Raw genomic sequence first — 27,285 nt, 5'->3', positions numbered from 1 at the left:
ACGGAACCCTTATAGTTTCGCCATGTCCGTCTGTCTGTCTGTCTGTCTGTCTGTCTGTCCGAGGCTTTGCTCCGTGGTCGTTAGTGCTAGAAAGCTGAAATTTGGCACGGATATACAAATCAATAAAGCCGACAAAGTCGTACAATAAAATCTAAAAATTTAATTTTTTTTAGGGTACCTCCCCTACACGTAAAGTGGGGGTGAAATTTTTTTTTCGCTTCAACCCTAGAGTGTGGGGTATCGTTGGAAAGGTCTTTCAAAACTAATAGGGGTTTTTAAGAAACATTTTTGATAAAGTGAATATATTCGGAGATAATCGCTCCGAAAGAAAAAAAAAATGTGTCCCCCCCTCTAACTTTTGAACCATAGATCCAAAAAATATGAAAACAATCGTGGAAGTATAGCTTAACAAAGACATTAAATGAAAACTATAGCAGACATGATCAGTTTAGCTGTTTTTGAGTTATCGCAAAAAGTTTTCCCTTCATAGTAAAAAGACTTACTTTAATTAGGTACTGATTATGCAAATATGCCTATTTGTTTAACTCGGGTGAAAGGTACCGTTTCATCCCTTGGTTAACAATTTACTATAGGTACTTTAGCTTATTGTGACGGAAGAGTAACTACGGAACCCTACACTGAGCGTGGCCCGACATGCTCTTGGCCGGTTATTAGTATTTGTTTTTATAGCGGCAACTGAAATATATCATCTGTGAAAATGTCAACTGTGACGGACAGACGAACGGACGGACAACGGAGTCTTAGTAATAGGGTCCCGTTTTACCCTTTGGGTACGGAACCCTAAAAATAAGGATAAAATAAATGCTTGTGATTACAAATTACCGAGCCAAAGGCGACGGGTGGGGGTGCAGAAGTATTAGGTTATAAAATTGCGAAGCTTGAGTGTAAGTACGTATACCATTGTATGGAATGCCTAATTGCTCAAGAAAATTAACCCGAATATGGGCAATCAGGGGAAATAATTCGTGTAGTATTGAAAATTGGTATACTTATACCTTGTGGTCTCCAGATAAACATACTAAAAGTCCTCGAGGTTGGGGGTTGTGCTGAGGGTGTAGGAGGGGGTTGAAGGTACCTTTTTTCAGAATTTTGCTCATATTTCGAATATCTTTACGAATAGCATTATGCTTAGGTACTACAGACAAAAGTTTTACCATAAAATTCCCTACAAATTTGGTTATGTTTATTTTTACTCTACAATCAATACTTTAGGAGCTCCTGTAGCTCTAGCAGTGTTTAAGTTAACAGAGAGATAAAAAAATTACGATTTAAGAAAACGTCGTTTTTTCGTATTTATTCATCATATCTCATTTTTTTTGTTTAGAATAATCAAGCCTGTTGCCCAAATATAAAAAGCCGGACAAGAGCATGTCGAGCCCTGCTCAGTGTAGGGTTCTATAGTTACCCATTCGTCAATATAAACTTTTTGCAAAAACTCAAAAACGGCTAGACCGATCAGGTTTGCTATTGTTTTCATTGAAAGTTTTTAGTAAGCTTTACTTTCACCCTTTTTTTTATTTTTTGGGCACATGCTATTCTTTTTTCTTTAAGAGCGATTATTTCCGAAAATATTACGTTTATCAAAAAATGGTTAAGTAAGACCCATATTGGTTTCGAAAGACCTATCCAACGACACCCCACACTATAGGGTTGAACAAAAAAAAAATCATCCCCACTTTTGGTGTAGGAGAGGCACCCTAAAAATTCATTTTTTCCTCTAATTTTTATTTTACCTTACAGAAAACAGCAGCCAAATAACACTAGACCCTACTCATAGTGTTATGTTCCTGCCGGTGAGTAAGGTTGCCAGAGCTCAACGAGGGTACATACAGAGTGTTAGGGTCGGCAACGCGCATGTAACACCTCTGGAGTGGCAGGCATTCATACGGTACGGAGACTGCTTAACACCAGGCGAGCCGTATGCTTGTTTGCCACCGTCGTAGTATAAAAAATTGAGCATTATTATTATCATTTTTAACTGATAAGTTATATGGCCACTAGAAGTTATAAATAAAGGAAGAAATTAATGTTTAAAATGAATACAAGACCGAAAATTTCTTAAACGTATCAGCCATAAACTATGAAAGAGTCACATTAAATTTTAATATGTGTGCTCATATTTGCATTTTCTACAGAAGCAGAGCAGAAGAAGAAAATTAAAGATATATCTTTACGACTTTCAGTATATTAACGTTTGGGTAAATAGTAAATCGCCGGGCGAGCTATAACACCTGATCTAAGTCTTTACGACGTGCGACACCCGACGCTATACTCCAGGGGCTCGTAAATTTAACCCTGGCAAATAGAATGCAGCTGGCCAATTCTCAAAAGAAATTTGATATATTTGTATTACATTGGAAATATATTGATTCTGCTATAACTGCTTCTTTTAATGCGAAACCAAATGCGCCCGAGCGCGACGCGTTATTCATCAGGTTGAATCGCCATTATATAAAAACTAAAATAATGCAGACCTAGATATCTTACTTACGTATTTACTAAATTTACGTATTTACTATGGTATATTTTATTTAAGAAAAATACAAATCATTTTCAGCTTTACTTAATGAAAACTGTGTTTAGATCTAAATTCACTTCTTCGTATTACGAGTCCCTCCGAGTTCGTATCACATTTCGAAATTGTAATAAGTTTTATTATTGCTGTCTACTATAAATAAGGCGGATAAACTACGAGTATATGCATTTCCCACTTGGCTGCTAAGAACTACGAGAAATAACAATTACCTAATCTTCCTATGCGAAATCTTGAACAACTGGTCTAACGTAAACAGCATTTGATACTGACTTCATGTACTTACATAATCTTAGTATTAGCATAGGTTATTGTTTTCAGTACCCCTAGTGTAAATATTTTCGACAGCGAAACGTTACGTACGCGTTTGCGTTAAGTGTCATTTTGTATGAGATTTTTGACTTTCCAAAACGTCCCGCTTGGCGCGCTGTTCAAAAACCCATACAAAATGAGACTTAACGCAAACGCGTACGTCACGTTTCGCTATCGACTAAATTTACACTAGGGGCACTGATTCTAAATAGTTATTTTTCTACTCGTCGACTGTAATCGTTGAATTATGATTTCGTATACCAAACTATAATTGCATACTTTTCATGTATGGGCTCCCAAGTCAGCTATAAAATTTCTTTTAACTATAAAAAAATTGACCAATTACGTGCCGCCGCGGTCCCATAGAACGGGGACGGGCGGGCGGGGGCTCGCGAGTTTATGTCTTTTTGTCTACTTAGATACTTACCAATTTTACTTACTAGGTTATTATTACTTATTAGGTTTAGGTCTTATAAGCTTTTCAATCTCGTACCTCACTTAGGCAACTCAGCAAGCTTCGTTGCCTAAACACGGTACTCGACTGAAAAGCTCTCTATTATATCACGATTGTATAAAATACTATTGATGTACAAGAGGGCAGGTGTTGTTTAACTTCTCATGCTAATGTTGATACCCGAGCAAGCAAAAGATTCCAAAATTGTATCACGAGCGTAGACCTTGAACAAAATAAATGCTTCAACGCAGGCTCTGAGTAGTACTTAACTATTGTACTTTCAAAATCTGTGCTGTGAGATAGTGAAAACAGAAAAAAAAACATACCAGGAACGGCATGAGTGTGAGTGAGAAATCCTATGTTTTTTTTAGTCAGAATCAGAACAACTGTTATAGGTATCTCCACTGAGCTCAGTTTACTAATTTATTAGCATAAGCAATCCAATACGTACTTGTGACATTTATTTCCTGTCATGACTAGAAGCTTAGCTCCATTAATTAATTACACTTGTTTCTGAACTTTCAACAGTTATTAAAACTTGGTAGATAAATGACAATTGTGTCGCCTCCTTCATAACTCTTCAGGAGTAGTATGTCTTAATTTAATTGTCATAATTTCTCGATAATGGCTGTAATGTCTACTTTTTTTTCTTCTTCTTTTAAAATATGGCCTCCATCAAATTTAAGATGATTTTGACAATGTCAAGTATCGTTATTCAGTAGTAGCTTTTAAATGTGCTCGTAGAGTATGACGTTTTTCGGAAAAAAAAATATCTATGCTGATATTTTTAACACCTTTTTCCGGACTCCGACTCGGGTATGTCCTTAAACTACGTCCAAAAGAGAGGTATGGGCACTGTGAATGTCATCTCGCTTAGTGTGGTAATAAGGCACAGCACAGCGGATGTCATTCCAGATTTAGAGCAGTGCCCAACTGGGGAAGTACCTCCACCTTACAGAAAACCGCAGCCAAATAACACTAGACCCTACTCATAGTGTTGTGTTCCTGCCGGTGAGTAAGGTTGCCAGAGCTCAACGAGGATGCGGGGTGTTAAGGGCAACACGCATGTATCACCTCTGGAGTTGTAGGCGTTCATAGGCACGGTAACCGTTTACCACCAGGCGGGCCGTATGCTTGTTTGCCACCGACGTAGTATAAAAAAAATATTCTTTAAGGATCAAATGACAGTTATGACCCGAGATATCAAAAATCAAGTTAGAATAAGGTTTGAATACTACCCCAGAAAGTAGCGCAAATTGTTTTGACAGTGAAGCTTCATTAAATCAACGGAATCGGAATTAAATCAACGATTCGGCTTTTGTTTTGTTATGGATTCACATTTTTGGCAAATTGATTGTAAAAACACAGCAAAAAGCCTCTGCTTTACTTATAATTTAATTTAAAATTCAGCTCTCCGGAGTTGATTGTTAAAATTGTTTCCATGCCACTAGAATCGAAAAAGGTCGAGAAGTTTTTCCATTGTTTGATGAAAGTTTTTCAATATGGCTAAGTGAATACAGAGGAACCTTGGTAGCTCAAACCTCGATAAGGCGAAATCTATTCCCTTCCCTTTAGAGGAAAGGGGATGGCTGCCTCTCCATACACACGTAGTCCCCATTTTCCTCTCTGAATATTGACATTATGGAAAACATTTTTACATAATTTGATGTCCTTTGACGTTTTTCGATTTTTCGATTATTATAAAAATTTGGTGCGAAAAACAGTTTCCAAGCAAATTTTTAAATGCTCCTAACTCTTATAATAATTACAAATTCGAAAAAATCAAACGTAGGGACTTGGCCTTGGTCAGTATACAACAAGTAGTGTAAAATATATTCAATATTAATATCCAGAGAGGACAATGAGGACTATGTTTGTATGAAAAGGCGATTTCGCGCAGGTCCTCCACTTTCGTCTTAAAAGCCAGAAACTTCCATAACTCGGAATTATTAACCTCGTTAAGACGAAGATGAAGAAAAAGAAATATGAACAAAAACGTCACAGATATCCGAGGAAATAATCCCGAAGTCTTTATATAATCATAGAAATCATACCAAAAAAGAGGTGTTGCCTTACATCAAATGAGGTTGTTCTGTTTTATATATGTATTGGTAGTGATGAAATAGACAAATCCAAGTTTTCCACCTCGAACGCCCTTCGGATCATTGTGTGTATAATATACAGTACAGCGAGCGAAATTGTTATAACTCGTATCTCTTGTATATCTTTGATGGACCAGGCTGGTGCTTTGGATTCACAGCACTCCTTTTGGGGCCAGCTTGTGTGGTAGCATTTCTTCGTCAACCTGATCAGGGCGGTCGAAATTGTCATTTGATGGTGGATTATCAATGACTGGTTTTTCACTGTCGGCACAAATCTCCGGTCCGGTCGATTGACCATTACTGTACTTGCAAACAGCTGAGCATTTGAGTACTGCTTTCCTGCAACCACAACTGCTGGTACAACCGTTTTTGCAGTTACAGTTAGTTCAAAATTTTGCGAACCTTTGAAAAGCCGTATCTTAGAAATTATTTGGCTTACTAAGACTAAATTATAGTCAATTAATTGCAAATATCATCTTCTTAAAAGTGTGCAGTGTGCAAAAACTGAAAAAAATTCAAAAATTTAATGGATTTTCACGTACTTTAAAATGATCCCATGGGCTTTCGAGGTCGAAAACTTGGATTTGTTACTTATTTTCATCACTACCAACATATTAAAAAAAACAGAACTACCTCATTTGATGTTAGGTAAAATGTACCAATTTCATGGGCTAATATGAATCTCCCTTATTTAGTTTTAAACGCAAGCGCGGACGCAAGTGCACCCAATCCCGAGAATATTATTTAGGAATGGTATTTAAAGGAATTTCCTGCCTTATTAAAACACTGACAACCACTTCGTATCCAGACCTAATAATTGACGTATTTAAAAGTTCGGATCGGGCCGTGAGTATCTTCAGTCTCTATCTTTGACTATATATTTATATATTTTGTCTGGGTCTCTATTGATTCCCATAAATTTTTAGTTCCGATTTTCTCAGTCCATAACGTTTTCTACCATAATTTTTATTAGTCATATTGTTAATAGTCATAAAATTTAACGACATAAATTGTAGATCCGATTTTTGCAGGTCATCATTATTGTTAGTCATAATATTCAAAGCTCAGATTCTATATCATTACATAATGTAGAAGGTAATAAACTTGTTTATAATAATTGTCGTAAGGTCTATTTTCGCAAGGTATAATGATCGATATTCACTTGATATCCTATATTTCATGTAACTTATTAATCCATTTCGTGCCGCCAACGAGTCGACGGAGCCCCGTTTCGCGGGACTCCTATTTTCGCTCTGAGGGACACAAGGTAACTAACGAACCTACCTGGGGAAACATGATTTTTTGTTTGGCTTACTGACTTTACCTGTGTTTCCTATATTTCATGTAACTTATTAATACATTTCGTGCCGCCAACGAGTCGACGGAGCCCCGCTTCGCGGGACTTCTATTTTCGCTCTGAGGGACACAAGGTAACTAACGAACCTACCAGGGGAAACATGATTTTTTGTTCATGTTTTGTGTAATTCACTTTAGTAATTAAAACTATATGAATAATAACCATTAGTCCGTTAAAATGTATGCCTTAAAATATTTCTGAATAATAATGCATAGGCCTTAGAATGTTATACTAATCAATTTTATAACTTTTGCGATTATAGTATTTAATATTATAGAATGATAATGTTCGAACTATTAATCGTTATGCTTAGCAAAAATTATGACTATTGATCTTTATGTTCTTTAATTATATGGATATCAATTTCTGACTATCGAAATTCGGAACAATAAGAATATGGGAAAGAAAGGGATCCCATTTTGTCTCTATATTTGTTATGCTACGAGCTGACGAAGTACAAAATAGAAATGCGCCCGGGTATATATTGTTAGCCGAGCCGTAAGCCAGAGGAGGCCTTAACGCACCTCGGCGTGCAAACATTTGCCCGCAGGAATCACCTAATTGTGGAGCTCCCAACTTTTCCCATTAGACACTTTCATTGTTTCCGATTCTGCTTATTTTTAGGGAAATGTTTATGAATAAATTACGGAGGCGGATGCTTTGGGAGTTAGGAGTTCCGTCAATACGTATTCATGATTTATTAACTGTTCACGAGTCCTGTGGAAATTATGCGTTTTTGTTAGCAGGTACGGGCCTAATTTAACTTTATTCCAGACAGTAGACCAATTTGTGAAGGAGGCTAATTGATGGAATTTAATATTATTTTAAAAATTCCTTTTGTGACAAATATAAGCTACGTGTACGAATATATTGTAAAAGGCTCATTTAGAAGATAAAATTTAAATCAATTTTTATAAACTAAATATCTGTCCTCCGCTGTTTGTCATCTGTATTTTTAATTAGTAATCATGAATAAACACACCAAGCGATTCGCGAATCTTATGAGACTAATGAAATACGTGTGTATTTTTGGAACTTAATTTTATTTACAATTGTTTATTTTTCTATGTTTTGTATCATTTTTGTATGTTGAGATACTTATAAGTCGATTGTACAATATTAAAAAAAAAAACAATAAGTAAATAAATAAAATAAAATAAAATAATTTTTTATTGGCATTAAGGTAAGTACATTTTAGTGATTGAAGTCCCTGACTTCTGAGCTAGGTAAAAACCTGTGTTACAATGCTGTTCATAGTTGTTACACTATGTATATGTATGCCTATTATTAGGTAGATTAAGTTTCCCATTTATCGTTAACTCAATCTTTGGTGAAGTAGGTCGAGTAGACAACCAAACTCAGCACAATTTGAGTGATCGATTTTAATGTGTGTGTATGGTGGTATTTCTCGATGCAAATAAATAGGTATCTTTTAATTAATAATTAAATTCATATACATACCTACCCTGAAGTAATTAAGCAAGTGGTAAAGTATTTAATTAAATTTACCACTTCTTATTTAACTTGTGTTACTTACTCGTAATTTACGTTTTGCGTTATAGGTCAATCCAATACCGAAAAACTTTCATTTTTAAAATTAACAGAAATCCTTACTAAAAATTCCTAAGTAAATTAAACCTTAAAGTATACTTACTCTCCTGGTAGCCGCGATTACTTCTTGGTTAGATGTCTAAAGTTAGTCCACCTCCCGAGGCGCGATGTTTACTATGCTAAAACATACAACGGTTGCGAACTAAACAAAAAACTTCGTCTAACTTTGCGTACTCGTCTCATAGTTTTCTTAGATAAAAGGTACAAGTTTCAAAATAGTTCTTGTGTCTAATGCTTAAATTTTTGTTGCAAAATAATTGAATAGAAGCTTATATTGCTCAAATGAAGGATGAAATTATCAGTAATTCTACAGTAAAAAGTTTCAAAGTTAGCCTTTTGTGAATTTTATGATTAGGGGGTTTGAGCAATTCCAGTTTCTTTTCATCTTGCCATCCATTCAAACGTTGGTTTCTTTCAACTATTTTTATGCCACCTTTTCCAAGATGAGCGTGTTATTTTAGTATATGTAGTTATACCACGTTGTAAGATTTGTTCTTAAATGTTGAACGTAAGAGGGTAAAATGCGTAGGTCTTTTAGTACGGTCGCCAAATCTCAAAAGCCCTCTAGAAACACGATTTAATTGACTCGGCTCGGCCTTACCCACAACCGGTATCAATGTGTTCGGACAGTTCTCCTGATCACCGTACATGCGGTAGTAAAGCGGAAAACTGGTGGAGGGGATAGTAATGACGTCACAAAGATGGCGGCCGGACCTATTCTTTTTGGCGGTGTATCTCGAAAACCACTTAACCGATTTTAATCATCGAGGTGTCAAATAATAGCTTATATTATGGAGATTATTTCCTTTTCTACAAACATTTACGTGAAACCTATAGGAAAAAAAATAATCACAAAAAACAGTTTTTTTTATAAAATTATTTTTTTTTATTTTGTAAAAATCTCCGTAAATATTAGCATTTCGCAAATTTTGTTTAATATAAAACATATTGCTTCATTATCAAGGAATATAATGAGCCTTAAAACATACAGATCGAGTAATAAACAATGAAGCTACACTCATTTATTTGCGCATGGGTAACGATAACTGGCTTTTACCGGTCGAAACTGTGGTGACTGTTACGATACGTATTGAATGGAATTTATAGAGTATCGGTTTTAATTACTGAAATTATAATGACAATTATAAAAACCAGACACAATAATGTTACCTTACTTCGACGTTTAGTCTCTTTTTTCGTCTTAATCATAGGTAGGTACATATTTCTTTTTACTTAAAAATTTTATACAGGGTGAACTTTTAACCACCAGTCATACTCTGCGCAGCGACTTTATAGGTCATACTGAACAACTTTTACTATTAGTAGTCCCCAAGCCGCTCCGAGGCCAGATTTAATTGACTCAGCTCGGCCTTACCCACAACCGGTATCAATGTGTTCGGGCGTTTCTCCTGATCACCGTACATGCGGTAGTAAAGCGGAAAAATGGTGGGAGGGGATAGTAATGACGTCACAAAGATGGCGTCCGGACCTTTTCTTTTTGGCGGTGTATCTCGAAAACCACTTAACCGATTGTATTCATCGAGGTGTCAACTAATAGCTTATATTATGGAGATAATTTCCTTTTTACAAACATTTACGTGAAACCTATAGGAAAATAATAATCACAAAAAACATTTTTTTTTATACATTTCGTTGGTAGGTTTGTCTTATGTTTTAAAGCAGTAAAATCTTTCAAGTCGAAACACAGTATAAATATACATTTTGTTGTCTAATCTAAAAGTATGATGTTCATTGTTTAAGACTGATTAATGATTACTGAATTAAATAACATGCTATTTGTTATTTTTATCGTCCTGAGTGGCGCAGGCTGGTGCAGGGCAATGTGCGCGATTTCGAGGAGCAACGTAAAGCTGACCTCGACGCTAAACGCGACGAGCTGAAAACGCGCCAGCCTGCGTCCATTCACTACCACTACCTAGCTGGTGTCCTCACGTGCCCTCAATGTGCGCGGGGGTTCACCTCAAAGATCGGCTATGTCAGCCATCTTCGGGCGCATGAGCGCCGAGCTAACTAGGAGTCGAAGTGGTCGCCATGGTCGAAATCGGCCGGAAAGATCAGTCAGATCAGTTTATGTTTTAAATCAGGTATTAATTTATTCACTATGTATCACTATTAATGGGCGGCTGACGGATGCAAATTACGTCAAAATGATGTTGAACGATATACGTAATATGAATACGACTACAATCGATTCAAATAAAGACAACATAATTTCAAAAAAGTTATAGTGTTTTATTCTTGAAATAATTAATCATAATTTTTCTTTATTCGATATTTTCAGTCCATTCCTTTTATAGTTCACTATACACTTATACAGGGGAAATGACCTCTCTACATCTACAGATGTAAGAGGTGCGTATTCGTAAAGTGATACTTCATCATTATTTGGAACTTACTGATATAATAACAAAAAATGCATATATTTTTATACATAAATATAACTCAAAACTTATTAAGTCTTATCCATCTTATGCTTTCGTCACCATATTGCATCCATCGGCCGCCCTTTGATCACTATACAGGCAAAATGTGTATCATAGTTGGTCTGTAAGTACTTACTACTTGTGTCGAATATAGGTATAAGATGAAATTTTAACCACCAGCCATACTCTGCGCAGTGACTTTACAGGTCATACTGAACAACTTTTATTATGGGACCAATGCCGAATCACGCAAGAAAATTTGGATCTGGAATGACACCCACTGGCTGTGCCCTACCACACAAAGCGAGATGACATTCACAATGCCCATACCTCTCTTTTGGACGTAGTTTAAGGTCGTACCCGGGTCCATGACGCATGCTCGCCACACCGCTGCTTAAAATAAGCTGACGCACCGTAAATTGAACTGCGTAAAAATCGCAAAAAATATTACACGGAGATCTTATGGCAGACACCGTACCGGTGACGTAAAAGACGCAACTGTTTTGCGAACAAAAAAGATTCGCGTGAAGCACGTCACTGCGATTCCGTACCGTCACCGTTTTTTAAACAGCGGTGTGGGGAGCATGCGTCAAAAACGGTACGCATACGACGCGTCACTGCGATTCCGTATCGTGACCGTTTTTTAAGCTGCGGTCTGGTCGCACCTTGTATTGTATTGTATTGTATTGTATTGTATTCGGGCGATTTTTCCGCAACTCGACGACTTGCGCCTATTTTGCGTGATATGTTGGGGGTGGGCTAGTCCTGCCAGCCCAGCTCCTCGAGGAATCCTATCAAACCTTTGATGTTGAGTAGGACCTCGGGGAGGTCTCTCGGAGATCCGAGATGTTTAGCCCTGTATGGAGTCACTCCGCTGCATTCCAGCACCACGTGAGAGGCTGTTTCTTCTGTCTCCATGCAACCTCGGCACAGGGGACTGTCTGTGACACCTGTTGTGAAAAGATGTTTGTTAAATAGTCCATGACCTGTTATGACACTGGTTACCATACTCAGTCGGACCTTCCCTAGTTGCAGGAGCGCCCTTGTGAGTTTTCCGTTGATGCCAGGCATGGCTTCTTTTGCCTGTCTGCATCCAGTCTGGTTCAGCCAGTGTTCTGTGTGTAGTTTCCCTGTACGTGCCAGCAGCATTGAGCGTACCTTGCTAAATGGTATCGGGAGAATCGGTTCCGGACCAATCGCCCCCGCATTCGATCCTTGCCTGGCAAGCTCGTCCGCAGCATCGTTACCTCGGGATCCACTGTGTCCCTTGATCCATTGTAGGGTGATCTTGTTATTATGACATACCTCCATTAGTCGTTCGTGGCATTCGTGTATAAGTTTGGATGTAACTATATGGCTATTTAGAGCCATTAAGACTGCTCTACTGTCGGAGAGTATGCGGATGGAGGATCCTACTACCTTCCTTGCAGTGATGGCAGCCGCCGCGTTTATGATGCCCATGCACTCAGCTTGGAATACCGAGTTATGGGCTCCTAGCGGAGTGGTGATCGACATGTTCAGGTGTTCTGAGAAGGTTCCAGAGCCCGATCCGCTGTCTGTTTTGGACCCATCAGTGAAGATTCTCAGCTCCCGGGGATTGAGTCCTTCATGATTGTCGTCCTCATATAACTGTATCTTGTACCTTTTATCGAAGATAGCTTGTTTGTGAATCCGGTCCGTGCCTGACCTAAGCACTGGAAATTCGTCATACACCTTTTCCAGGCATTTTGTGTGAAGAGCTCCTGTGATGTTAGACCATATCTTGAGGGTTCGCAACCTTACCGCTGAGAGACTGGCCTCTTGCTGTATGTGTAGGTGCAGCGGTGGAAGGTTTAGCATGACCTCCATGGCTGCAGTCGGGGTAGACCTCGTGCAGCCAGTGGTGGCCGCGCATGCGAGCCTTTGAAGTCTTTGTAGTTTGTCTCGTACGTTGCCTAGGTTTGTTCTTGGCCACCAAACCAGAGCACCGTAACAGAGTAAGGGGCGGATTATCGTCTTATAGAGCCAGAGGGTAATTTTCGGGTTGAGTCCCCACCTCTTACGAATCATCCTTCTGCACTGCCAGAAGACAACTCCCGCCTTGTCTATCCGTTTGTTGATGTGCTTGTTCCAATTGAGTTTATTGTCGAGAGTTAGTCCTAAGTACTTAACTTCATCGGACAGCTGTAGCTCAGTTTGGAAAAGTGTTGGTCTGGTAAAGTTGGTCGCACCTTTATATGGGACCGTCAAAAATTTTTTCGCGATTTCGGAATTGGTCCCATAGTAAAAGTTGTTAAGTATGACCTATAAAGTCGCTGCGCAGAGTATGCCTGGTGGTTAAAAGTTCACCCTGTATAAAATTTTTAAGTAAAAAGAAATATGTACCTACCTATGATTAAGACGAAAAAAGAGACTAAACGTCGAAGTAAGGTAACATTATTGTGTCTGGTTTTTATAATTTTAATTATAATTTCAGTAATTAAAACCGATACTCTATAAATTCCATTCAATACGTATCGTAACAGTCACCACAGTTTCGACCGGTAAAAGCCAGTTATCGTTACCCATGCGCAAATAAATGAGTGTAGCTTCATTGTTTATTACTCGATCTGTATGTTTTAAGGCTCATTATATTCCTTGATAATGAAGCAATATGTTTTATATTAAACAAAATTTGCGAAATGCTAATATTTACGGAGATTTTTACAAAATAAAAAATAATAATTTTATAAAAAAACTGTTTTTTGTGATTATTTTTTTTCCTATAGGTTTCACGTAAATGTTTGTAGAAAAGGAAATAATCTCCATAATATAAGCTATTATTTGACACCTCGATGATTAAAATCGGTTAAGTGGTTTTCGAGATACACCGCCAAAAAGAATAGGTCCGGCCGCCATCTTTGTGACGTCATTACTATCCCCTCCACCATTTTTCCGCTTTACTACCGCATGTACGGTGATCAGGAGAACTGTCCGAACACATTGATACCGGTTGTGGGTAAGGCCGCGCTGAGTCAATTAAATCTGGCCTCTGAGCGGCTTGGCGACCGTACTATTTCTTTTTCTCAACTATTACTTTCTGACGACCGGTCTGGCCTAGGGGGTAGTGACCCTGCCTATGAAGCCAATAGTCCTGATAGATATGATAGATATTTGTTCCTGAGCCATGGGTGTTTTCTATGCGTATGAGTATGTATTTATTTGAAAACGTATGTATATCGTCGCCTAGTACCCATAGTACAAGCTTTGCTTAGTTTGAGGCTAGGTCGATCTGTGTAAGATTGTCCACAATTTTTTTTTCTTCGTAGTAAATAGTGTAGTGTAAGTACATGAATGAGGTTATGATCATTGTCATTGATTTTGAATTAATAAGTAAATTATATCTGAATGATGAAATACAATTAATAAGATTAAAGTGAAGTTAGTAAATAACATTCTACAAAATTGTTATTTACACATTTAGTTTAGTTTTGAGAAGAGAGTTAAATGTATAAGCCCAGGAATACAATTTTCCTAATAGAATAAACAGAAATGTTATTTCTCGTGCTACAGACATGTTGGAACGGGCCCGGCGAATCATATTACGAAGGTGAAAACCGGCCGGCAAACAGCTTGAGCACGTCATCATTCGAATTAGCCAAATCTAATTAGCGTTTATTTCGTTTAACAGGGACGAAAGTCTTTTCATAATCAAATGACCTTTGACAAATTGCCTAAAGTGTTTTCGTCTCAGTAATTCGTTACAAACAAAAATGTACCCAGGATAACACAATCATTATTCAAAGGCAACATAATTTTGTTGTTAAAAGTTTTAGAGAAAAGTTAACAATTGTTATTAATAGGAGGCTAACGCAAAATTGAGATTTTTATATAGAAAACTGGATTATAATTGTAAGGGAAGACTCCAGCAAAAATCTGATAGGTTAAAGTTGGTTTGATAGAAATACTTACGAAACCATGTCTGATTAAATTTCAGTTGCACCATCAGCCGTAAAAGTGCATGGTGATTTTATCAATGAATACATTCATAATTTCTCCATGGAATTTCGCAGCTCACTGTACAGTCAGCATCAAAAGTAGCGGATCAAACAAGGTGTCGAAAGTACCTACCAAAGTGATAGTTCTTTATGTAGAACAATTAAGACTGTAAAATATATACTTTTGAACTAGAATTTTAAGAGATTTATCTATATTTTGAAAATATAAAGGGCCCGTGATGATGTTTTTGAATGTAAAAAAATACAATAACATTTTGCTTCTATATATGACTAATGTTAAGGGAAGTACTTAAATATGTATCAGTATCCGAAAAAAGATTTAATTTCTAAATTATTTTTTATGAAAAACATACCGAATGTTAAACAAGACCTAATAAATAATACAAAACGATAAGAAAGTATACAAAACACCACATACAGTAAGATAACCGGACAGATTTATATCGTGGAAATAAAGTAGGGTCCGAATTTATAGAGGTAACCTGCGGCCAGACGCTGTCAGAGAATTATTATTATATCTTCATTTTCTTTCTACCGTAGTTTCGTGTGTCCATGAAACACAAGTTATTTGCTGCTGCGATTTTATGCTATTAAAAACCTTACAAATTGTTCATGCGTATAAAATATTTAAGTGGTGATGCTTTGTATAATCCAGTAGTTGCACGTTTACATTAGTTACATATTGTCTTATCTATATTTTGTCATGTTTCTTTCTTGCAATTGGCATTGCTGAAACTAAGATTGTTCGAACAACAAGTGAATGTTTCCAGTTTCGATTCTAAATTAAAAAAGTGAACTAAACTGAATTTTAAGTAAACTATCGCCTACGGTATTTCCGGACCGATACGCCCTTCAAGTAAAGAGCGTATTCCCATCTTAAATGCCGGCAACGCACTTACAACCCCTCTGCTGGCGTGTCCATGGGCGTCGGTAATCACTGACCGTCAGGCGATGCGTCAGCTCGTTTGCCTGCTATTACATAAAAAAAAGTTGATGACAAGTAAATATATCATTAATTATACGGATTTGTAGCAAATTTCAAATGTGTTTTATATGTATTGCCCATATACTGATTGACATCAAACTTCTCCACATTATACTAAAAGAGCCCACTGATTACTAGTTCGCCGGACGATATCAGCCTGTCAGTTATCGCGATATCCTCCGGCGAACTGGAAATCATTGGCCTCTTAAGAGGTTTATTAACCGGACGTCCAAATCGTTTCTTTCTTTTCATCTACTAGATGCCATTATTGGGTCAATATTCCACCTAACTGTAGATATTAAATTACGCCCACATTAATGTCGGCAGTTAAGTAATTATATACGAACGAAAATTATATATTAAAAAAATTTTTGATTCAAGTAATATTTAACGTCAAATAATTTTTATGACTTCAGCGTATTTTCACTGTCGAGAAAATTAGGTGAAAAGGCGGAGCTAATAATACACGCCTAATTACCTTTAGCTTCGCAGTTAAGACTAATTCATCGAGTTTCTCTTCGGAACGTGATGAAAACTTATGTTATGCGAAAACTTAGTTGGTTAGTAGTTTTGATATAATCACCAAGATGGATGTATTGTATACATACACGTGATATTCCTTGGCATATATCACGTAACTTAAGAATAATTCTGTACACGGCGTGAAAAATTTGGTAGCTCAAGATATAAAATTGAAGAGATTTTAACTTCAAATATAGTTACAATTTCTTCAATGTTATATCACAAGTTATGAACTTTTTCCCGCCGTGAAAAAAGTTATAAAAAATTAAATAAAATTCACTATCCAGATAGAGGGTATTGATCGATCAACATAAATTAAATATGATTTTATTCTGTAATAATTAATTATCATTTCAAATTTGATCAATAATAGAAACGAAATATGACGTAGGTAATTAAACTTCCTTCTAGTTCATAATATTTATACCCTTTCATTAATACGCTACTGGACTATACTGTACTGTAAAAAAATATAGGGCTCTGTAAAGGAATTAACTACCTACTTTAAGTCGCCGAGATTTTTTTTTTTGTTCTAAAGAAGAATTAACTTTTCAAATTCCGAGTAAAATACACTTTTAGCAAAAGTTTAGGGTACAATAAAATCTAAAAATAAAAAAGTTAATTACGATACAATTAGTATGAACAAAAGTTTTACTTATAATCCGGATAAGAAAACCGGTTACCATGGTAAAACTTAAATAATATTTTGTTTCATCAGGATTTTTCCATTGGATTAGTCCCGGAGTCTAATTAGATTTGAAATAGATGATACCAACAGTATATAAATCTCAATATATCTCGCTCATACTAATTTACCATAACCTGTGCGAGGGTGAAACAAAAAATCCTGTACTGTAAGTATAGGCACTTCCAGGATTTACACTCTCATCCGGTAGCATTACAACAACTTACTTAAAGAGTGTAAAGTTAGCACCTGGTCTACCACACCAAACGAGAGGCGAGCCGTAAACTAAACGTTTAAATTATTAATAAAAAATTAAAATTTAATCTTGTTTATTTCATTAAAAACATGCATTTTTACAAACTTTACTATTTATTCATTAAAAAGATTTTTTGAGTTAAGGTGTCTAGGTGTGTCGAATTACTTTTTTTTAGGTAAAAGAAAACGACATCATTACAACAGTTTTATCATGTAACGACTATATACACAAAATGTTATATCCGTTCAATTAATACTATGTGCATTATGGTCAATATTATTTACGAGACTTAAATAAAACCTGATACCGCGAGATGAAGTGTTTTGAATGGAATAAAGTAAGGAAATGTCATTATAAACGTCATATCTACATAGAAATTTGACATGAATGATGTCATTGCCAAACTTTTTTATAGCAAATACCACGCAGAGTTATCTTGGTCCGATACTATTTACAGTTTTATGTCGCCCTTGTTATAAAAACGCATGACATATGAGATATGGCGGCTATCATTTCTTGTCTATATCTGTGCGGTAATCATACCAGCCTGATTTCTCCATTTCCCGTTCGATACTCGGATGGGTCTCAGGTATGTTTTGATGAATATTTACATGGCCTAGTGCCAAATGGTAGCACGTCATCGTGCAACATGAACTATTTGTCCCGGTAATACGCTCTCGTCGTATCCGGTCTTTAATTAATATTTAATAAGCAGTGGACCTGACAGATTATTAATTATATGACCTTTGTACGGTAGTGCGGTTCGGCACGGTACGGTGTAATATGAGACATCATTTAACCTGAGATCCTGCAGCCTTGCATGGCTCGCCATGAGGTGTATAATCCTCCGGTAATAACCACGCTCTCAGTATCGATCCCGGCTTAGTACCGCTTCGCCCACAATATTGACATATGTTCCACTGTTCTGAATAGTCGACATTCCTATATCGTCACTTTCTTATCTTGTCCACATTCCTATATAGTCCACAATCCTCGCATTGGTGGAGGTCAAAATGACAGGCCAACAAAACTATTCAGTTGGAAATAAATAAATGCAGAAGTAAAGAAGAGTGCCGATGTTGTCTTATTTATAGAAGCCAGTCGGGATAATGGATGGTACAGTCAGCATTATTCAGTATTAGTAGCGGATGAAATAGCCCTGTGGTCAAAATAGGAATGCAGACGATCAGGGACTGTAGTCAAAATAGTAACGTGGACAAGTTAGGAAGGTGATGATTTAGGAATCACATGCTTTGGACATGGCATAGTGGACAATTTATAAAGATGACGAAATGGGATTGTGGACAAAGAGGTCCTGAGCCCCGATCCGACCTTTAATCAGGCTCACCATTGCTTATTAATTATGTGTCCTAGTGCCAGTAGACCGGTTTGGAACGGTACGGTGTAATATGAGACTCTAATCTGAGATCCTGCAGCCTTGCATAGCTCGCCATGACGTGTGTAATCCTCGCCGTAATACGCTCCCCGTGACCTAGCCGATCCATTGTTGGCCTTTGATCGGGAGTACGCTGCTGCTTATTATTTATTACTTTGAGTGAATACAGCGTTTAAAGGCTTATGTGCTTTGGCGATAAATTGTAATGTGAAGCGGTGTTATCAATAACTTATCATTCCTAATCAATATCTTACTGTTTAAGGATTCCTAATCCATTTTGTTCATTACAGCATTTCGTCGTAGGTATATATCTTGTCTTTGAATTGAAGTTGATTCAAAGGTAAGTATTTAATAATACATGTATACACATTTATATAAATGATATCTTGTAACTTAACTACAATTTAATAACTGATTTCATGTATTAATAAAATTAATTATACAAGGTTGCTAAATAAAACCTGCACGTTATGCTATTACATTTTATTTATAGTATCAGCAGACCAAGGCAAGGACTGCGGCCTCGGTTCAGTCTTGTTTCTCTACTTAGTGTTAACCTACTAGCAGTTAACGCTCAGCGACATAATCGCCTTAGCGGGTGGAAAGCTTTTTCTCTACGTAAACTATCTAGAGAGCAAACTGATCATACCTAAACCTTATAGCAACGACAAAAGGTCTATCCATGGTCAGTTAAGTATGTCGCTGTTAGTAGTTACGAACACATTTACCGTGGAACTATTTTTAGCCAGCTAGGACGTAGTGGTGCATTCAATTTGCCAAGTGCGCGGGAGAATCCCCTTTATGGCGGCTAGTGTTTTGTATATTTTCACTGTTACTAACCGAAAACATTGATATAAAAGTTGTTTAATTTTTTTTGGATGATTTTAGTAACCTCCTTTGCTTTTCCGTTACAAGGGTGGCAATCCCTGTTACTAAGTTTACTCTGTCTGTAAGTCTGTCAGCGGATTATATCCAAACAACCGCTACCGCTACCTACAGGTAGCTAATCAAAGGCAGTTTTTTCTTTATAAATCAACTAGGCTCCTGAAATTAAGCGGTACTAGTCTCACCACTCCTTCGATTAAAATAGTGTATCATTTTTCCGACTATTTCACATTCTATATACCTAAACCATATTTTTATATTGGCGAATGTATTTAATTGTTTATTTCGCACGCGCTGGTGTTCTATTTATACTCTTATTTATTATATGGTGTGGTCGCCTTAAGCACAACACTTTGTTTTCCATGTAAGTAATCTTTCCTGCGGGATTCATTTTGCACAACTCTCGGACAATGTAAAAGAAAAACAATGCCGTGGCGTACGTACAAATTTTGCCCGAATTTCTAATTAATTTCTCGTAGCAGGATTTTGGTGACTTTTCCTGTGACCTTCATTTAATTTCGGCCTTTGACTGTATATATAACGCAAAGACAATGTAAATTAAGGAATTATTTTTATATTAATTCTTTAAATTTAGGGAATTTTAACAAAAAATCCAATAAAGTTCGCGACACAGATAGATGGAATAGATTCTTTTTTTTATAAAAGCGACCAATAAAGATTGAAATAACATGTATAACACAGATAGTATAAATTACCTACCCGTTCAATCGCGAAAACGTATAAAATCTTGAATTGAATTATTGTTACTTTTCTAAACATATTTTGGTATCAATGTTTTATGAGAGCAAAACCTACGTAACAAGAGACTTTTTTTATATAAAGATATATTAATATTTCTACCTTCAAAGTGACATTGGTTGCCCGAATCGAGTTGCTTCTGTCAATTATACGACATACAAACGATATCTAAATGAGAACTTACTTAAACCAAAACTTATGATAAGTGTATCGTATCTCATTCTTCGAATCGGGCCGTAAGTAGTACGGTTTAAGCAGCAGTTAAAAACAAAACAATATTTTTAATTAACAAAAAAAAAAAAGATAATGATTATGTGTTGATGAAGGCTCAGTTCGTTTTGCTCCTATCCGTGTTAGATATCAGTGTGAGTAAGATTCACGGAGACTGCTTATTAACATCAAATCAATGTTACATCACGATTAAAAACAAAACAATATTTCAAGTCCAATTAACAAAAAAAAAAAAAGATTATGTGTTGATGAAGGCTCAGTTCGTTTTGCTCCTATCCGTGTTAGATATTAGTGTGACCGAGATTCACGGAGACTGCTTATTAACATCAAATCAATGTTAAATCACGATTTTTTCTTTAAAATTATAAAGTGCTGGGTAGTTTAAGGATAATATTTTACCCGTTACATAGCCTACGTATGCCATGATGTAGAGCGTAGCCCCGTAGCTTATTCGTAGACATTACACCGTGCACGTTGTAGGCCGTCCTGTGTTGTATTTAAACGGTTTCAACAAAGTAACCTGCCGAATTCTACCCCGTTTAGATGATGCAATATGTATAGCTAAGTACTAAATTTAAAATGTACCCAAAATCAATGAAATTATTACTTTCTATTATTTAATACGTGCTTATGGACTTTGTCAGGTCATAATTTATGTCACAAAGGTTTTTATTTATAAAAACGCTATGTATACAGATTCCTTATTATGCATATCGTTTAAAAGCTAATTAATTGAGAATAATTTAGAATATAATTTAACATAATTTGCTGCCGCAGTTGTGCATAATAATTTTAGGTAATATTCAGAAAGAGTCACACGTCCAAAATACACTACTTGATTTTGATATATATTTCATATGAATTAGATTGACATTATTGCTACTGTACATGTTTTACAAAATCTACTTGTTGTATGGAGGTCAAATCTAAGCGTGTTACTGAAAAGTACCCTTAGTTTGAAGACTTATCCGAGAGTGCTGGTACAAACTTGTCAGAAAAATAAAGTAATTTCATGCAAATAAACAATTGTAACTATTTTATTGATGTGATACTGATTTATACTCCCTTTTGTAAAGTATAATTTTTCACCGTCTATTTGCGTCTAATGTCAATCCTAAAATACCTAAATAAGTTGTATATAAAATCGTGACCTCAATTTATCTATATTTAATAACTAAAAGCTTTGTATCAGTCAAAATTAAATAAATAAGTCATTCACAGCTTTAAAACCTCAATTTTAACCTTGGATTAAGGAAAATATATGTTTCAAATTTCAAAATTCTTGGCTTCAACAGTTTGGGTTATACGTTGCATCAGCATTTAAGTATTAATATATATTTGACTTAGAAGGCCCCCACAGTGGATTCGACAGCAGTTAACATGCTTAATATATTTGTTGTGAAACACGATCCGAAGGATTATGTTCGTCGAAAGCTAATTAATCATCGCAACGATTATTGCTTGCGAATGACGAATAACAAGTGGATCCGAAAGATTAATTAGCGCAAACGAATTACACGTGTTTTCCTCATTTATTTCCAAAATGGAAATGTTTTAATATCGGGCGTGTCGAGAAAACAATATCCAATAATAATATTTATGAACTGAAGCGTTAATTATTCAACTTTTTTTGACTCTAAGCCATGTCATAAATGCATATTACCATTTATCTATTATTTTATCTCCTTGTATTTCACGGGCCTATAGATCCCGGTCTTTTGATAGGCTTGCATGGGGATATAGATCCAAAACGTAGAGATCCCTAGGAGGCCTTTAATGTCATGTAGAATGCCTGCTGGAACCCGTTCACAATATAGACACCCATGAACCGGTCGGAGCAGGCACAACTTATTAATATTAGTTACACAGTATTACTGAATTATGCACTAACAAGGCACTGTGAAACTACAGTACAAATGAACAATAGTACATTACGATACAAGTGCGAAAAATAGGAAATTCGAAACGAGTGGCGATAAATTAAAACACGACCGAAGAGAGTGTTTTAAATCGACACGAGTTGCGAATTATCTATTCGCACATGTATCGTACAACGTTTTACAGTACATATGGCCCTTTAAATGTTCGACACAGTAACGTAATATGCTAATTTTCGCACTAGTGCGGTAAAGTAGCACCATATGTACTGTAAAATATAATTATAAATAATACACAATCTTAAATACTAATTCGATTTAGGCGACATAACTAAATGTGTGGTTTGTCTAACCATCAGATATTTTATCGTAAGTCTAAGGGCAAGTTACTGTATTCTCAAAAAAATATTAACTAACTAAACTAACTAACTGCTTTGGCTCAGCGATCCAAAAAGAATATTAAGATGTACACTTGTTAATAAAATAATACATTAATATTTGAGGGACAATCTTATACAAATCGACCTAGCCCCAAACTAAGCAAAGCTTTTTTTTGTAGGTAAGTACCTTTATTTTATAGTAAGGAAGTGATTTTATTTTATTTCTAGGTTTAATTTTGTAATTTATTATATTTTAGTTTAGGTTGTCAATATAGATTGTTTAAGAGCTTTGTTAGAAATTAAATATGTTATACCTAGCAAAGCCTGTACTTATGAGTATTAGACGGACGATACACTAATGAACAAAATCATTGCAAAATTACTGTAGTTTTCTAAAAAAATTTTATCGTCAATATAGCAATCTAAATGTTTTTCGCTATAGGATATTTATCTTAGACATGAAAAGTCCCCGGTTGCAAGTAAGTCCTAAGGAAAAAATCATGGCCATACGTCTATTAAGTACCTAAGTACTTTAATTAGGTACTGATTATGCAAATTTGCCTATTTGTTCAACTCGGGTGGAAGGTACCAGTTCATCCCTTGGTTAACAATCTACTATACTACATAATAGCAGATGATACCTATATTGTGACAGAAGAGTAACTACGGAACCCTACACTGAGCATGGCCCGACATGCCCTTGGCCGGTTTTTAATCTGCGGAGATCACGTGAGTGAGTAAAACACAGTGATATTAGAACAAAAATTAATATGCTTACGTTCATTTCTGGACAGTTAATAATAAAGTAATATTCACGCTATAATTACCAGCATATATCGGTTAATTAAATTGATTAATTTCACTGTGATTACTTCATATTCGCTTGTAATTTATATTCCAAAGGGAAGCGCAAATTTCCGGGAAAGTAATTGGCATCGTTAATTGAAAGTGACCCACTTCCAGGTGTCGTTCCAGTCGCTTATGAAGCACAGTCGACCAAAGACTAAGGACCGGTGAATTTATGCCTTCCAATTGGGTACAAGTAGGTAATTTTATCTACACACACTAACCGAAAATTACGGACAGCAAAATGTATAAATACTGTTTTTTATTATTTTATAAATTTAACGTCTGTGATAATGTTATCATTGCGTAATAATGCCATCGAATTCGATTTTATAACTTTGATGATTATACTCGTACTACAAGTAGAGGAAAAAAATCTAAAACTATACTTTTACATTTGTAATTTTATTATAGTTGTATGGGGGACCAAATCTTTTTTTAGTTTTTTTTATAATATGTACCTATAAATTTGTTCGCAACCCGCGGTGGGCGAGTTTGACTTGCATTGATCCAGTTTTTTAGTAGTCACACTTCTATATAATATATAAAGTAAAAGAAATATCATATCATCATCGTCATATCGGTTCATCGGAGGTTCCGGGGCAAACTGCCGAATCCGACACAAGAGCAGCCGATTCAACGGAGCCACGCCGTTTTGTCGCCTAAATAGTGTTTAGTAGTAATTTTATAAAATGTATATGTATGTTAGTCTGTAAGGTATTAGATAGGATACGCAACGAATACGTCAGAGGCTCCTTCAAAGTTGCACCCATAGGGGATAAGCTGGTGGAGAGACGAATGCGTTGGTTTGGCCATGTTATGAGAAGGGACGAAGAGTACCCAGTCAAAAAGGCCTTGGCTATCCCGGAAGAGAGAAGAGGAGGAGGGCGCCCGCTTGCTACGTGGTGGACAACCGTAGCCAAAGATCTGGAACGGGCACAGCTGAACACAGAGACAACCCAGGACAGGTTGTCCTGGCGCCTAAGGACGAGGAGAGCCGACCCCAAATGAAGGGATAAGGCAAGGAAGAAGAAGAAGTCTGTAAGGTATTTGTAATATGGGCCTTGTTGCCTGAATCAAATTTAATAAATATATAAATATACTTACCTACGAAAGAAAAAGTGAACAAGGCCTCCTGTCTAGGTTTGGGATCAACCAGCGTCGTTAATTATCATAATAAATGTATCAATACATTTCAGATCACGCTAGACTAGTTCGACTGCAATTCGCCCAGGCGACGAATGAGAACTCCTGGCCAGGCAGGGAATCCGATCCGAGTAATCAGGCCCCGTTTATCTGATACAAGAAATAGGTGACGTTGATCCTCGGAAGGTTTTGAGAGAATAAAACTGCCACGAATCATTTCAGATTTTAAATCAACAAGTCACATTAAAGGGTTGCCAACAAGCAAACACAACATAGCAAGCATAGCATAGCATTGTAGCAAGGGTTGCAACAAGGGTTGTACAATCTTGAATTTATATGAAAGATTACGTTGTTATATTGTTTATTATCTTTACTACACATTATACGTATTTTTATTAAGAAATAGGACAATAATTGCATAACAAAACCTATAGGATATTTTCAACACGCTTAACAACCGCGCTTTAGATCGAATTGACACACCGGGGGCTTTTGGCCCGTCGGAATAACATATTACACAATAAATGTTGAATGTAGTTGGCAATCACACTTTTTGTAAGCGTTGTGACGTTTACACAATAAAAGTGTGGTTGCCAACTACCTGCAAGTCGAAACTCCGTTGTGAAGGGTCATAGCGAGCGGATAGCTGGTCGAAAAGCACACGATCACAGTTTTTATTTACCACCTTGTCATACAATGAACACAAGACGTCACAAGCGTACTTCGAAAAATAATAATATGTGGTAGCCACGTTGTATCAAGATATAACGTGGCTACCACATATTATTATTTTTCGACAAGTCACTAGGACAAGTCGAATAGGCCACTTGTACCCGTACTATGAGTCACTGACAATGTCAAAACTGACATATATGCTATCGAGAACGTAATTTACTTTCTATACATCTCTCTTGCACTTATATGTAAGTACGAGCGAGATGCATAGAAAGTAAGTTACGTTCTCCATAGCGTTTATTTCAGGGCTGAACTGGTGGTAGCCACACTGATATTGAAAACAGACGGGTACGGTCATACACATCTCTGAATAGAAACCAAATAAATGCACTAATAAAGCAGATTGAATTGAAAATAAGTTTAAATAACAATAAGACAGAACGAACGAACGGACGAACGAACAAACGGGAACTGGGGAATGGGGTACGAACGAAGCTTGTTGCAGAAATAATTAATGTAGAATAAGTTTGTGACGATGCTTGTGCGAATTACATTTGTGTTTTGACGAAGCATATGGCGGATCACCTTTGCTTTTGATTATGTGTAAGTTTTAATTAAGCTGTTTAATTGCCATAACGAATAAGACAGAATGTAAGAAGTGGCGTTCGAACACCGTCAAAATCAGTTCTTGATTTGAAATTGCTTCAACATTACTCTCACTTCAATACATATATTTGTGGCCAAGATTTCCAGTGATTACTTGGCAGAGTCGGGAATATAAACTACCCTACGATGGCAACTTGATATTGAAATTAATTTCATTTGTCTTACTTGACTCATAGTTTCTTGTGGATAGAAGTGTAACAAAATTAACAACATTAATTTGGTTGATAGAAATATAAATGTTCTAAAGGTAACGCTTATGTAGTAAGTAGCTACCTCACATACTTAAATTTTTGTCTTGGAATTGACATAAAGTTTAGTGTTTATTAATTAAGAGGCCATTATCGATTTTAGTTGCAAAAATGACAAATTGATAGATTTAGTCGATGGAATTGTACACCTTTTGTTAACTATTAGTAATAACAAGTACTATCTATACTATAAAGTTTTTTTTTGAAAACAAACTCAATTAGTACTTCACAATTAGTACTTCATCATCATAATTTACTTCAACGTAATTTTGATACTTAAAGAATCTACAACATTTGCTGATACTGTTCCTATACATCGTTTTGTATAATTTACCACCATAATTTTTTGATAAATTTTTAAAAACTGTCCCTTCTTGTCATATATTACCGGGGACGCACGCTTGCGACCTCATTATTAAAAGGCAAGATGAGAAGACGTGCTAATAGAAACCAATACTTGTTATTTAGATATTACGTAACAAAAGGTGTACAATTTCAAGGACTAAATCTGTTTACTGTCATGCTAATTAATTTATTTAAATTTAATAGTTATTTATTCTAATTTATTTGTTACATTATCAAAAAGTAATTATTATACCCCAAAGTGTGTGGATTATTGTTTTGGATGACTTTAGTGTAAAATAACAGCACTAACCTGCCACTCGACCTTTACACCCTGACATTTTGTATTGACACTGCCTCTCTTCTCAAACACACAACTATGGACACATTGTCAACCATCCTGGAGACACAGAAGACCCTCGAGGCTAACTTCAACAAGAGGTTCCTGGAGTTGGATTCCAAATTGAAAACTGCATCGCCTCACACCCATCCCACAATAGCAAGCCTCAGCAAAGAGGTAAGCAGTTTTAAGGAGCAAATGTCTGCTATGCTTGAGCTGCTCCGGCAGCAAATCC

General features: G+C 36.2%; 1 protein-coding gene across 1 annotated transcript in view; it reads right to left on the bottom strand.

Annotated features, from left to right (window-relative positions):
* Positions 1 to 10,927: 10,927 nt before the first annotated feature.
* Positions 10,928 to 27,285, bottom strand: part of LOC133521466 (uncharacterized) — a 520,259-nt gene continuing 503,901 nt past the window's right edge. The window contains exon 2 of the mRNA XM_061856440.1: positions 10,928 to 12,476. Within this exon, the coding sequence (XP_061712424.1) occupies positions 11,594 to 12,349 (756 nt within the window). The 5' untranslated portion in view covers positions 12,350 to 12,476 and the 3' untranslated portion in view covers positions 10,928 to 11,593. The remainder of the gene's footprint in view (positions 12,477 to 27,285) is intronic.

Source organism: Cydia pomonella, chromosome 9 (assembly GCF_033807575.1).
Source record: "Cydia pomonella isolate Wapato2018A chromosome 9, ilCydPomo1, whole genome shotgun sequence".
NCBI lineage: Eukaryota > Metazoa > Arthropoda > Insecta > Lepidoptera > Tortricidae > Cydia > Cydia pomonella.
The sequence above is the reverse complement of the archived record's forward strand: the minus strand, read 5'-3'. Positions and strand labels throughout refer to the sequence as shown.